The following is a 13,830-nucleotide window of genomic DNA, read 5'->3' as shown; positions in this document are numbered from 1 at the left end:
AATTCAACTGCTTAGTCGTTGTCCACAATAAATATTTTGGAAAGCTGAGGTTGACTAGATAAGATTCTTCTTGTATGGAACATAGAACAATTTACAAAAATATGAAAAGCCACCAATTTTTCCTAAATGTTTTGGTCCATTCGTAACTCAAACTAGCTTGGACTAAAATCATCCAGCTTGATTTACCTGTTGGTGCTCAATGAGAGCGAGTGCATAGGCCTAATTTTTCAGCTCTCCATGTATATTATAACTTCCCTGAGAGGCCTAGAGGAGGTTATAAGTAAAGCAAAGCATGTCAAGAGAACTTGAACACTCTTGTAAGACAAACAGCTAGGTAAATTCAACTGTCATGAGCTTCTGAGTCCAATAAATATAAAACTGCAGCTCACAAGCCTTGCATTTGCTGAGAACCTGCGCTAGTGAGATGTCCTCTGAAGAGGTTAGATTTTACACCAGGTGTCTGCAGGACATGGTAACTTCCAGCGGGTGTTCTCACCCAAGTTACAATCTCTACCAGGCATCTGACAGAAATTGTAATCTCTGCTGGAAACCGAGGCAAATTAGAGCCAGCACCAAAAATAGCCAGCCAGTTGCTTTCCCACCTCAGTGACATCAGGCCAACGGGCTGCCCATTTCTACACTCCAGAATAAAAATATAAAGGATAACTGGGTAGCCTGGACCTCCTAGACAAAGGTGTGTCATCGGGGGGAGGAGACAGCATCAAGAAACTTGCATAAAACTCAGGCCTGGGGAACCCTTAGCAAGTTTTCTATTTGTCAGAAATCCCAAAGCAGGGAAGTTTCACCTATTTACTTTCCTTATAAAAATTTCAGACACTTTGGGCCTGATTCTCCTTTTCCTAACACCAGTATAAATCAGCAGAAACTGTACTGAAGTCAGTGGGCCACATCCTCAGCTGGTGTAAATTGCCACAGTTCCATTGATATCAATGGAGTTGATCTGCACTAGCTGAGGATCTGGCACAATGGAGTTATATGGTACAAGTGAGAGGAGAATCAGGCCTTGTGTAATCAATAGGAGCATACTCCCCTAGCCCAGTCAGAGTCCCTAGGGCAATTATCGTATCCATGGGCACACGCAGACTTTATTGACCAAAATGTTCCACAACAAGAGGCCACCAGGAAAAATAAAATAGTTAATAAGAATAATAATGAAAAATGCCCAAACCCACACCAAGGAAACTGTCAAACAAAAGACTTTCAGATAGAGAATTGTGGCTGCAAATTTTTTTCATAGGGGGCGGAGAAATGGATGAATGTTACAGTTAAATAATAACAATAAAATGCTCAAGAGTAAGGAAATCAGAAATTAAGGTTCCTCGACCAACCTTAGCTTTCACCTGTAACCCTGGCCATCTGCTAGCTACTACCTAGAGACGCACCATCCCTCCATTTATCGTTGTCCAATCTCTTCCTAACATAGAGTCCAGAAATCCACTCTCCCTGCCAAAACTCTACAGACAAATTTATAAACTAGCTAACGAGCTAGGGCCTGATCTCCAAACCCACTGAAGTAAATGGGAGTCTTTCCAGTGATTTTAGTAGGCTTTGGATCAGGCCCCCTAATCCATATGGAGTTAAGACTTGATCCTTCACCAAATCATCCTCCGACTTACATCTAGAGATTATAGCATCTTGTGTTTTGGTTGACTGCAATGGAGTTACACAGGCATCAAACTGGAATAACCTAATGGTTTATCAGGCCAATTGTTTTCTCAGCAACAGAAAACACTACTTTATCTCCTGATATAGGCAAGACATCATACAATAACCCCATGTATGTTCTGACTGCAGACTGCAGAAAAAAACCCTGCCACAGATAGGCCAAAGATCTACCTGTACCTGTCCTCCCTCTACATTATACACCATCACCAGCTGCAACACTGACTGCCTCACCCACGGGGGGCACCTGCACTCCACCAAGTCTAAAACTGGTGTGTGACCCTTTAGGGTCCCCAGTGACCTGGCATAATTTAAAGTTAAACTGCCAGGCCGCTCTAATTTACACCAGGGCTGCGCCAAGGCCTAGGCAGCTTGCTCCATACCCATCTTCCTGAATGCCTCCTAGTCCCTGAGATCAGTGGATCTGGGTACAGGAGAGAACCTGGGCATAGTTTTATGAAAGCCACTTTGAAGGTAAGTATTTCCTCCCCCACACAGTCATAAATCCCCTTTTCTGTAATTCATATTCTCAACAAGCCAGGCATACATTTAATGTGACAACTGGCAACAGTCTCTGTAAAGAAGGGTAGAGAAATGGAAACCGAATAAAGGCTGCAGCAGGAAACAATTTCAAAATTCCTTACTTTTGAATGATTAAATTCTTTCTTAATAAAATGTTCTATTCATTTCAAACTTAGTTTTCCCTTTAGTAAAGTAAATTGTCAGCCTTAACTTTATCTCAAAAGGGTCATTACTTGATAGAATTTACCAGCAAGATACAAATAGTATAACCTTCAAATTAGTTAGGCAAGATTTTTATGTTATGCATTTTACGTTTAAAGGCTGCACTAACGAAACTGCTGCAATTTCAACTTTGAATCCAAATTCTTCTATATAACCCAAATCCTGTTTTAATTCCACACCTTTGAAACAGAGGGGTTCTCAGTGAGGTCAATGGGAGCTTTTTGATTTAGTTCAATGTGAGCAGGGTTGAGTCCACATTCTTTACTATAAATATAAGTTCCCATCTGATAAAAGTATGTGTACTAAAATAAAAGGATTACATACCAGTTTCTTCTTCTCGATAATCTGAATTAGAATTTGATGATGTACAGGTGCATTCCATATGCTCTTCTAACCTCACCAGAACTTCTTTTAATTTTGGCTTTTTTCTAACATATTCCACTTTTGCCACCTAAAAAAAAAAGAATGGTATTTGTACTTGGACACTTTAATGCATAACAGGAGTTAAGACAGGTGGTTACATATCTATATAAGCCACCTCTATCCTAGTAGAGCATCACATACTTATTTCATGACACATCCTTTATACAAGTTCAGCAGTTCTAAACAGACCAGGTTTTTCCCCCCCAAGAGCTTGATTTCCCATTCATGGGATTTGAGCAATTCTATATTTCAGGATTTTTCTAAGTCAAGGTAAAGTTTCATATTCAGTCTCAAATCTGCATTTGCTACTGAATTTACAGATTCTAATATATTTTTCTCTCTACAACATTTCACAAGGGTTATGTTGAACTACTCATTGTTTTTAAGACTAAGGCAAACAGCAAAGACATGGAAAAGCACCAGTGCTGTTTGAGAACCTAGATCTTAATGATATCTCATAAGGGATGCCTTCTCTCTGTCCTGTAAGCTTCTTGCAGGATCTCTGGTGAATGAGAGCTCACTTACCTTTAAAGGAGAACCAGGAGGAAAATGAAAAGGAGATTAAAAGCTTTTTTTAAAGTCTTTGCTGAAATACATCCATCTTGCTTGATGTTCTCTCTCTACTGTATGGAAATGTTCCCTCTTCAGATACACTGAGTACATATTTCACTAGCATTTAGGTTCCAGGTACATTTCAGGTTCAAGTACAAGTACAGAACAAACAGGTTCTAACACCATTTGGTGGGCTAGCATGGACCATATTCTAGCTCAGGAAGACAGCTAAAATAGAACACACATTTTAAATCTTGTTCTAACATGCACTGGCCCCATCCACATTAGCCAACCTAACCTTCTTAGTGCCCTGTGCAACCACCACTGAGATTAAACCTGAGTGAAACCAATATACATAGGCTCTTGTACTGAGGGAAGAACCATACCCAAAGGGGAATCTTCTAGCTGCTTTGCTTTTCAACACTGCTCGGCACTAGGGAGACATCCAAAATGTGCCTCCCATTTGCCTGTAGGGGGCTATAAACATAGGCTGTCATGGAGAGCAATAAAACCAAATAGTGCGGATACTGTATTATTTTATATAAATTAAAGACAAAGAAATCGAGAGACTGGGTCTCTGATCCCTTGCACAGCCCAGATGATTGACACACATGTGGTGCTTTGAGGACATAGCACCAGTCAATCTGTATATCAGTGAAATAGGCAGGGTTATTAAAAAATGATCAGTGTCCAAAAATTTAAATAGACCCTTTTCCTAATTGTGTATGGATTTGTTTGTTGGGAGTTTTAATGCTCCTTGATCTTAGCACTGAGAAAACATTGACCCCCTGTCTTTCCAAAAGTGGCAAGTCGTTCTCATAACATGGTGGGGATTATACTTCTCAACTGTCAGAAACCATCCTTTGGCTTTCTAGACACACATGACCAATGGACATCTGAATGAGAGTGAAATACTGGGCCTTGTTAAAATCAGTGGGAGTTTTGCCACTGACTTCAACAGAGCCAAGATTTCAAACCCACATTTCATTCACTGCCCCCTTTGTCAACAAGATCTGGAACCTATTTGCATTTACCCAGCAAACAATAGTTCTGCACAGACAGATGCAGCAGTTAAAATGTCCACATTAAAGACATTTTCTGAGGCTGTCAGATTTCCATACAGAAAGATTTAGAGCTGGCTCTAACATGTCAGAATGCTCTGCTGAAGGGTCAACTATGGGTCACAGCAATATGTTTCAGGCTCTTCTATTAGAGTATAACTCTAGCAAGGCTTTGAATGCAAAGATTTGAAAATGTATGGTACATCTGAGTCACCCAGCATCAAAGGATGACTAATTAAAATTCACAATAACAAACAGGGATTAAGACCTCTATAACAAGAGACATAGAAAGTGACCCAGCAATTATGAAATGGCTTTTATATCTGCCATGCTTATTCCAATTGTTGGAATTAACAAGCGTCATCAAAAATTACTTGCCACTAAAACTGTAATCTAACTTTATTTTAGGCCATCTCTATTTTTTTCCAAATTGAGACGATTATATATACAGGCCTTCCACCCCTTACTTTGTACTACACACACTGGAAGATGTAGGAGGAGATACTTAGAGACTCTGTGATGATAACCTACTTCACATTGACCAATTAAAAGCTACAGTTTTTAGTGAAGTGCACTGTAGACTAAAACAAACAAAAAAGCATCCCCCAAACTCCTCTTTCTCCTTCAGGCAACATAAGTGAAGGTTGAAGATTTATAAAGTGCTGTAAACATTAAAATTTCTCAAGTTAAAGCAACATCAAATGCAATTAAATTCCTAAATTTGTGTTGTCTCATAACACTTGCTGCCACCATGGGATCTATAATTAATGCTAAGCTAAAACATTAGGTTCTGGGCCAGATTCTCAGCTGATGTAAAATGCCATGGCTATTTTGACATCACAGGATCCAACTCAAGGTTAGCATTCTTTTTCCCCCCATCCTGTTGCTCGCAAGAGAAGGATAGCCACACACTATTGTGTACTACCCATTGCTTTGAAATGGTTAGTCCTCAGCAAACCATCATTTCAACATCTTTCTCTAATGCAACAAAACCAAGAACCTTCTACAACAACAAAAAATATTACTTATAAAAACGATGGGGGAGTTAAGATCCATTTGTGGGGTTTTTTAATCTCCCCCAAATATTACATTTAAATAATTGTACCATAATAGGTAGGTTAGGGTCTATGCTTTGTACCTCTATGGTCTCTATTCCACATTCCTATTGTGTGTGAGGAGGGAGTGTGGAGAAGAGGGGAAGGAGTGTAGAGGAAAGTTATGTTGCTCAGATAAAAATATCTGGTCTGGAGGGAACACTTGATGGTATCCTCAGCTCCAAGGGGAAGGCAATGTTTCAAATTGTTCAGCAGTGATACATAAAGAATGGTAATGAGTTTTCCCAGGCAGGCTGCAATGCAGAATCTCATGGAAATCAGGGACTCACGCATAGGAAAAAGGCAGGACTCTGGGCATGAAATCCCTGAGAACCCCACCAGCATAATAACAAAATTAATTCTGTACAAGAACTTACAAGAAACCTCTCAGCATGGGACATGACTTTTATTATAACACTCAACAACAACAAAGCCCACTTGGATGGTCCCTGTTTAACATACCAGGCATGAAATAAAATCCTGAATTAGGGTGCTTTTCAGAAATCAAATGACTAATAAAGGCATCAGTTTGCTCTAGCTCAGAAGTGGATTAGCAACGGTATGATGGAATGAAGCGCTATGGACCCGGGCAATTCTAAAAATTGCAACTGAGGTGTCAAGTTAAAGAACGAAGACAGAGGTCTGTTGCGTTTTAACTAGACACAAAGAAATCATCTGGAGTGAAACTACTGCTCAAGCAAGGTGCATTTGCCTATAGTAGGTCAAAAAGTCATCACACAATTATGTTTTATGGAATAAGAACGATTATAGCACTACCTGTTATGTTGTAATTGCTCTTAAAGGGAAATTAAAGATCAAGTATTGCCTGGTCACATTTCAGCACAAAACAAGAGAATATTGAAAGATGTAGTCCCCAGAGGGACACTGGGAATATTGTGATGCTGCAAGGCATGATGGGAAGAAGCATCAGGGAATATAAGGAGCAGCTTTTCCTCAGAAGAGGAGAAACCGGGGAGAGATCAGACCTGATGTGTGGCTCTTCACCAAGAGAGCAGAGGAAACAGCTTGGAAGAGGCTGTGGCAAGGACCTAAGAGAAGGCCTAGTGAAAGAAACCCAGGGTAGTGACAAAGCACATGAAGGAAAAAGTATAGAGTAAAACAGTATTGCTGAGGGCTTGAGGCCTGATTTTGGCACATAGTCTGGGGGCTCAGACTGGTGCTTCCAGAAAGAGTAGGAAGAACTCCCTTTTTCACTCCCCTTCATGAAAGGGGAGAGAGCTGTGGCCCATGGTGGACCAAGGAAGGAGCCATTTAGCCTCAAGTCACAGGAAAAGAGAATACTTAGCCCAGTGAGGACAGAGGATCTGATTAGCTTTGCCTCAGGATGGAGGATTGTTGAACCTGGGGAGAACCAGAAGACCATTTTGCTTTGGATTCGTGTGGTTGCCCTGGAAGGGGAGGACTTTTGTTCTGGCTGGAAGCACTAAACCTACCTCAGAGGGAAACTATGGCCTGGCCCTGGACACTGGCAGGGACACTGAAGAGATAAGAAACCACCACACTCCTCAAGAAATGCTTTGTTACAGATGGAGTCTTGCTACCTAGATGTCCATGGTCCCTAAACCATACATGTGTGACCCCATGGACAGCCTACCAGGATACGCATGATTAGTCCAGAAGGTCTTGCTGGCAGAGGAACCACTACAGTTCCATTGCACAGTGTAGAGGAGGCCAGATAGGGGAGCTATGCAGGCTTTGTGAGCGTAGGCTTGCAGGATTTACTGCTGTAGGGACTCACCAGCCAGTGACCCCTGCATGTGATGGGGGATACAAAGACTGTGGAGGCTATCATTACAGTTACCGGGCTAGCTGCACCTCTGTTTCCTTTCTGGTCTCACTGAGTGCATCTGCTCTCTACTATACTATACTAGTTCTTATACTGCACTCATCACCACAGTATCTGAACACCTTCCAGCAGTGCACCAAGCAACATACATCTGTCATGTATCCCAGTCTTCATACCTTAACCCATGGCGGAGTGGAATTCTGCATTTCTCCGTCTCTTACACCAGGCCCTGGGCTACAGCACTGTGTGGAGCAACCATTCTTACCCAGCAGGTCTAACTGAACTTGGGTACCTTCAGTTCTTTCCTTCAGGAGTCTAGTGATATCCAGGGATCAGCCAGCCTTCTTAAAACCAAAGTATTGTTTCTTTTAACAAAAGGAACAAGACATTTCAAAAAAAAAGAATTTTAAAACAAGAAACACTCTATCTGCTTATCTGTCTTACCTAAAGGCTTATCATCCTTTGACGGTAACGGAGGCAGATACCCCCATCAGGTCCCCGCATAACAGTCTGCTTCTCCTGAGCAACTACCCCTTTCTCTTGAGGAAGTGCTCCTTTTTAAACAGTGAGAGTTCTTTTGATCTCTTGCATATCTGCCCTTTCCTGCCCTGGCACTGTCTCTGAATGACTCTCAAGTGTTGGTTTGCTGAAGTGGCTTATCTCGGGCTACTCTTTCTTTTCCTGCTTGTCTTTCCCAGCTACCCCCTGTTGAATTACACCAGCATATCCATACAGTAAACATCCCATTAACCAGGTCAATGTGCCATATTCATAAATTAATGCAGAGCAGCTCCAAATCCATCACAGCTATTACAGCTAAGGATAGTGGATGGAGCCCTTCTGCTATTGCTCCACAGATTGGAAAGGAAGATTGCTCCCTGCTGTTCCTGCAGAGATCCCTAGCACCCAGCTCAACTACTCAGGCTTGGCATTGGGAACAGGATTTGCTCCATAATGTCCACATCTGCTGTCTTGGCTAGGAACACACTGGCAGATCTGCTGAATGGAAAGATGTTTTCTTTCATGACTGCTATTGGGCTGACCCAGTTATGTAAACTTCAGGAAATGCCAAACAAAGGGATATTCCAGGTCCTTGGGCTGGTTAAATACTTCATCTACCTGACATATTTCTGGAACGAATATAAAACCAATGGAACCTCTAAGCATTATGAATTGAGTTTTCTTGAGGCAACAGGCACAGTTAGAGAAAATAGTTCCCCAAGTGACATTTAAAAAAAAAAAATCACACTCCACCAGCTGGCACTAGGGAGCGATTGGACTCCCTGCCATGTGCTAATCACAGAGGAATTCCCAAAGTCAAAATTCTGCAGGACTGAGCAATTTTCTTTTGCACCGTGGTTCAGAGTTTGCAGTAGCCTGGTCAGCAAAAAGAACAGGAGTACTTGTGGCACCTTAGAGACTAACACATTTATTTGGGCATAAGCTTTCGTGGGCTAAAACCTGCTTCATCGGATGCATGCAGTGGAAAATACAGTGGGAAGATATATATACACAGAGAACATGAAAAAATGGGTGTTGCCATACCAACTATAACAAGAGTAATTAATTAAGATGGGCTATTATCAGCAGGAGAAAAAAAACTTTTGGAGTGATAATCAGGCTGGCCCATTTCCAACAGCTGACAAGAACGTATCAGTAACAGTAGGGGGAAAATTAACATGGGGAAATAGTTTTTATTTTGTGTAATGACCCATCCAACTCCCAGTCTTTATTCAAGCCTAATTTAATGGTGTCCAGTTTGCGAAAGCTTATGCCCAAATCAACTTGTTAGTCTCTAAGGTGTCACAAGGACTCCTTGTTCTTTTTGCTGATATAGACTAACACAGCTACCACTCTGAAAACTGGTCAGAAAAGATACTCAGAGGTTCAGAAGAAGAAGCGGCAAACACTTCAAGTCTGCTCCAATTACTGAATCCTTGAGTATGTTAACATAAAAATACAAGCAATAGAACTTGTGCTCATAAGCATGTGAGGGTCAACGAGGGAGAATGACTTTAGAACAGGCATTTCATTTCAATCACACGGATGTTCTTTCATGCTAGGTATGAATAGATTGTTTAAAACATATTCCTGTGGGGAAAGGGAGACACATCTGACATAGGTGCTCTCTGTGTTGCCAAGCAGCAGCCCCACTTCTCAGACCCTGCTTTTTGTTGATCGCTTAGCGAGGAAAGAGATTCCATAGTATCAGGTGGCTTTTTTTTAAAAGCTAAGAATAAAGGATCACAGTGTGATTCTTAAAACCATTGGCTGCGTTTGGAGGTAGGGAGATTTCAGAGGGGCCGGAAGGCAGAGGGAGCCCCAAAGGGAGCATATCCTGGAGCGTGAGCTCTAGCACCCTCTGAAGGGGTGCAGCCTGTGCCCGGCTGTATTAATGCCAGCCAGGTCCACTGGCTCATGCAGGAGTGGAGAAAGGTCAAAGCACCCCTGTTCCCCTGCCCCTTTGTGGGATGCCAGTGCCACCAGCAGTGCTGGCCCAGAGCACTGCTTTGCTCCCCAGCTAGACTGCAGCAGCCCCCTGCCTAGTGTACAAGGGGTCTGAACCGAAGCATACTGAAGTCTATGGGAGGCTTTCCATTGACCTCAGTGGCCTGAGGATCAAATCCAAGGAGAGGAATGTCCCTAACGCCTGCACCCACCTTCACTGCACCTGCATTAAGTCCTTGCATTCCAGTCCTAACACTCCGACTTATTGATAAATGATAACTTTGTCCACAAGGGCATAAAGAAACCTCCTTTGCTTTGGCCTGTGAGATAATACATCTGCAAACCCACACTCTGACCTTTCTGGGTGGACATTTTTGCAGTGTGACTAGGCATGCTATGATCTCACCACCTTGTCAATGAAAGGGGAAGGAGGGAAGCCCTTCCAGTCCTAATCAAAAGGGCGCTTTTATCCAGCCTGACATCATGGAAAAAACAAGACAGCTCTCAACTGCATTCCAGGAATAACCCAGACAAGCCCCCCAAAACAACTCCCACCTTTCCTGGGACCCTCATGCAGGTCTTTGCTAGATAATGGCATGCACACCCACTGAGCTCGAAATACAAGATTTCCAAAAGGCTCATCCAACAATTAATTATATCGAAGCCTATGAGAGAACCGACTCTGGAGGAAACAAATACAGATTCTGTTCAGAGATTTCTGATGTGACTGTGGGGTCAGCGGGCAACCTCGACAATGAGCATCCTGTTTCTGTTTGACCTCTTGTCCTTCTTGCTACTTAATTACTGTTTGGAGCAGGGGACTTGCCTTGGAATTTTTTGAAGAACAGGCCGACGTGTATATCGATACCATTGGTGTCAACTTATTAATGCTGCCATAAAAATCATCTTGCCTGATAGGGTTACTTTTAACTTACCCCAGTAATACAATGAATGTCATCCTGAAGGGACCAATGCTGCATCACTGAATTGTGTGAGACAGTGAGGCAGATTCCTTGGCGCAGTAATGGTGGGGAGATGACATCACTTAAAGCTGCTGCCTAAGTTTTAAACTCTATCTCTGGCTTATGTTCCTTAATACATCCTATGCCAGTGGGGGATTGCTGTGGCAGACTACCCGGCTCACGCACTCCCTGCCCCCTGCAGTTCAATGGGAGATGGAGGAGTGGAGACTAGGCTGTGGTACAGATGCACCAGCAGGGAATTCTCATCAGCCAGGGAAATTCTCTGCTCGGCATATGCGGCCTGATTTTCACCTCTTTGCACCATGTCAGCATATTAACGAGAAAATCTGGCCCAGAGAACTCAGTGGGAGCAGGACTGGGCCCAAAGATGACAGCATTGCCCTCACCAGTGACATTATGGTTACAGGTGGGGAGGCACTTTCATTCTAAGTCTCTATTTGAAATGGCTTAAACTTTGGGGCTTAGACTTTTCCACTTTGTTCTCAGCCCAGCAGTTAACTGTGTTGTCCCTGTTTTTTTTTCTTTTTCTTCTTTTTTTTTTTAATTATATTTGTAAAGCGTATCAAGATCCACAAAGGAACGATGCCATGTAAGTGTAAAGTATAATTATTTTTGGAAAGACTGAAAAAATCTGTTCAGATGTTTTCCAGCTTATCAGAGTGTGAAACTGTTCTTCACCCCTTAAAAAAACCTCTGCTCAGACACTTTTTTGTGGGTTCAGATAATTCATAATTGGTTGGGATGTCACACTTTGTACTTGGAATGTGCGATGACCAAATAAATGTGTTAGCAGCACCTCTTATAATTACTCAGTAAACCACAGTGGCTGCTGCACTCATTATATCTTCTCAGGCAAATCCATATTTGAGTTTTTAAAAAACAGGATTTTGACCTTAGAATTTGCAGTTAAGCATGGAGCCCAGAGGTTAATGAAATGTGATTCTGATCTCACCCATGCTGGTGCAACTCGGTTGACTTCAGCAGAGTAACTACTGAATTGCATTGATATAAAAGAGAGCAAAATACAAGAAATACCATTCACTTCATGTAATATTTACCAGAAGCCTGTGGCAGGGAGAAATGGATTTTGCTTAATGAATAAATATAGCATGAAGCCTTGAGTCTCTTATCCCCAGGGATACAATAATTTGGAAGACATTTTTTCAGATCAAAAGTGTTATATTGTCACATATAAAAGACCAATTTAGGCTGCACAATATTGAATTAAAGAAACGTAATTCTGTGCAGTGGATTTTGCAGTCCAACACCCCTTGAGTCATTCTATCTTTTAAATTCAAGATCTGTTCTGGAAGAGATCGTGGGAAAGACACAATCAAAACCATTTTTTTAGATATAAAGGAAAATGAAAGGAATCCATGAAAATCAAATCCAAAAATAACATTTTCCACTAATCATATTTTATGAAAGGCATCTGCTCAACTTACAAGAGAGCAAGATATCTGACTGACTTTGCTAGGACGAGGGTGGTAAAGGTAGATGCTAAGCGGGATACACACAAGAATGTCTGAAGCTCCCAAACTCTTACATTAATGTCCCTACAATCACCATCTGCTCACCTTGACACTTCTGTGATGTATCCGTGATGGCTGACATTTCACGCTGCTGGTGTTGCAACAGCCAGTACAACGTTTCACCTCCACGCATGGTGGCCATATCAGGAAATTAGCAGACGTGGGATCGATCTGACTCCGAGGTATCTCGTATATAACAGTTCTTGTTTTGCAGACGGCAGGAATGGCTTCTTCTGCAAACAGAAGAACCCAAACTTCGAGGTGAACAGCTGTTCTCGCTTTAGAGCACACATGCTTACACAACTACGTGCTTAAGAGAGTGATTCCCACCCAGGCTTTTGTGACAGGTGCTCTGTGCTCCTATTGCTGACATTAATGATATGCCTTTGTGCTGGGCTTGGATAAGCTGTTACTGCTTGCCTCCCGTTCAATTGTGCATGCTACCCCAGAGTGAAGCCTGAGTTGCTCCAAACACCCAGATCACGAAACGAGGGCTTTCCATCGCTCAACTTCCAATGCAGCTCAGAGCGCGGATAAATAAATGGGAGGCACAGATTGTCTGAAAGGTGACAGCAGGCAAGGACACCGTCTGAAACTCTCACTGTTGTACTAGTTCCTGATAAGACAGCTGGATAGGGACTGGTCCTGAACCACACAAGGCAGCGGAAGCTTTGCTATTTTCCAGGATAAGGGCCATAATGTGCATCTATGTATGTTTCACACATACAAAGCACATTTAATAAACTGCACACAATCTGCTTCTGTAATTTCTACACCATGCACCATCCCTTTGTTTATAACAAAACCTTCTCCAACTTCCAGTTCTGAAATGGTCTTAACCCCAAGCTGTCATGCAAATGGCAGCATGCCTTATTTCTGAATGAAGCTGGGGAAATTAAGCATGGCTTGATTTTTTTAACAAGGCAAAACCATGAGAATAGCATGACCAAAGTGACTATAATACTCTGTTCAGCTGAGCAAATTATTTTACCAGGTCTCAATCTACAGCAACTTCCTGGTGCTGAAAGACCAGTTTACAGGCAAAGGTTTCAGGCTTTTGAGGGTTAGCTGTATAATGTTTGCTGTGCAATAAAGCAATGTTGTGAGATATTGCTAGATGACAGCTTAGTCACAGTGCATTAAGCTGACATATGAACAATCCAAGATCCACAAACCTGGAATCTCTTGCAGCCTGGATGATAAGAGCTAGGACTACTCAAGAAGTGACATTCTTGACTCCAGGACCAGATGGGCTGGCAAAGAATGTTTTGTCTCTGTTATGGCAGCTCCAATGGGGAAATTTGAATGGTGAGAATTTATTTGAAGGCAGCTTATTTTTTGCTGTCCAGTTAAAGAGGCTAAGCTGGTGGGGTGTGATGAAGTTGGGATGCTCTTCAATACCCTCAATAGAAGTATAAAGAGAAGAAAATGTGATCTGATTTAACCCAGAACTCGAAAGCCTAGGATCACATTTGCTTTGATTTGGTTTGAGAAGAGGTCCGT

General features: G+C 42.1%; 1 protein-coding gene across 4 annotated transcripts in view; it reads right to left on the bottom strand.

Moving 5' to 3' along the window:
- The window catches only part of PDGFA (platelet derived growth factor subunit A), a 28,109-nt gene that overhangs the window by 2,103 nt on the left and 12,176 nt on the right, over positions 1-13,830 (bottom strand). For all 4 annotated transcript variants that reach the window (XR_007776116.1, XR_007776117.1, XM_050966268.1 and 1 more), the window contains exons 4-5: positions 12,373-12,560; positions 2,752-2,878 (exon numbers count right to left, since the gene is read on the bottom strand). Coding sequence is in view for 2 of the 4 variants with exons in the window: in XM_050966268.1 (XP_050822225.1) it covers positions 2,752-2,878; positions 12,373-12,560 (315 nt within the window). In the remaining 2 variants the exon portion in view is untranslated. The remainder of the gene's footprint in view (positions 1-2,751; positions 2,879-12,372; positions 12,561-13,830) is intronic.

This window comes from Gopherus flavomarginatus, chromosome 9, assembly GCF_025201925.1.
Source record: "Gopherus flavomarginatus isolate rGopFla2 chromosome 9, rGopFla2.mat.asm, whole genome shotgun sequence".
NCBI lineage: Eukaryota > Metazoa > Chordata > Testudines > Testudinidae > Gopherus > Gopherus flavomarginatus.
This window is presented reverse-complemented; position numbering and strand designations above follow the sequence as displayed.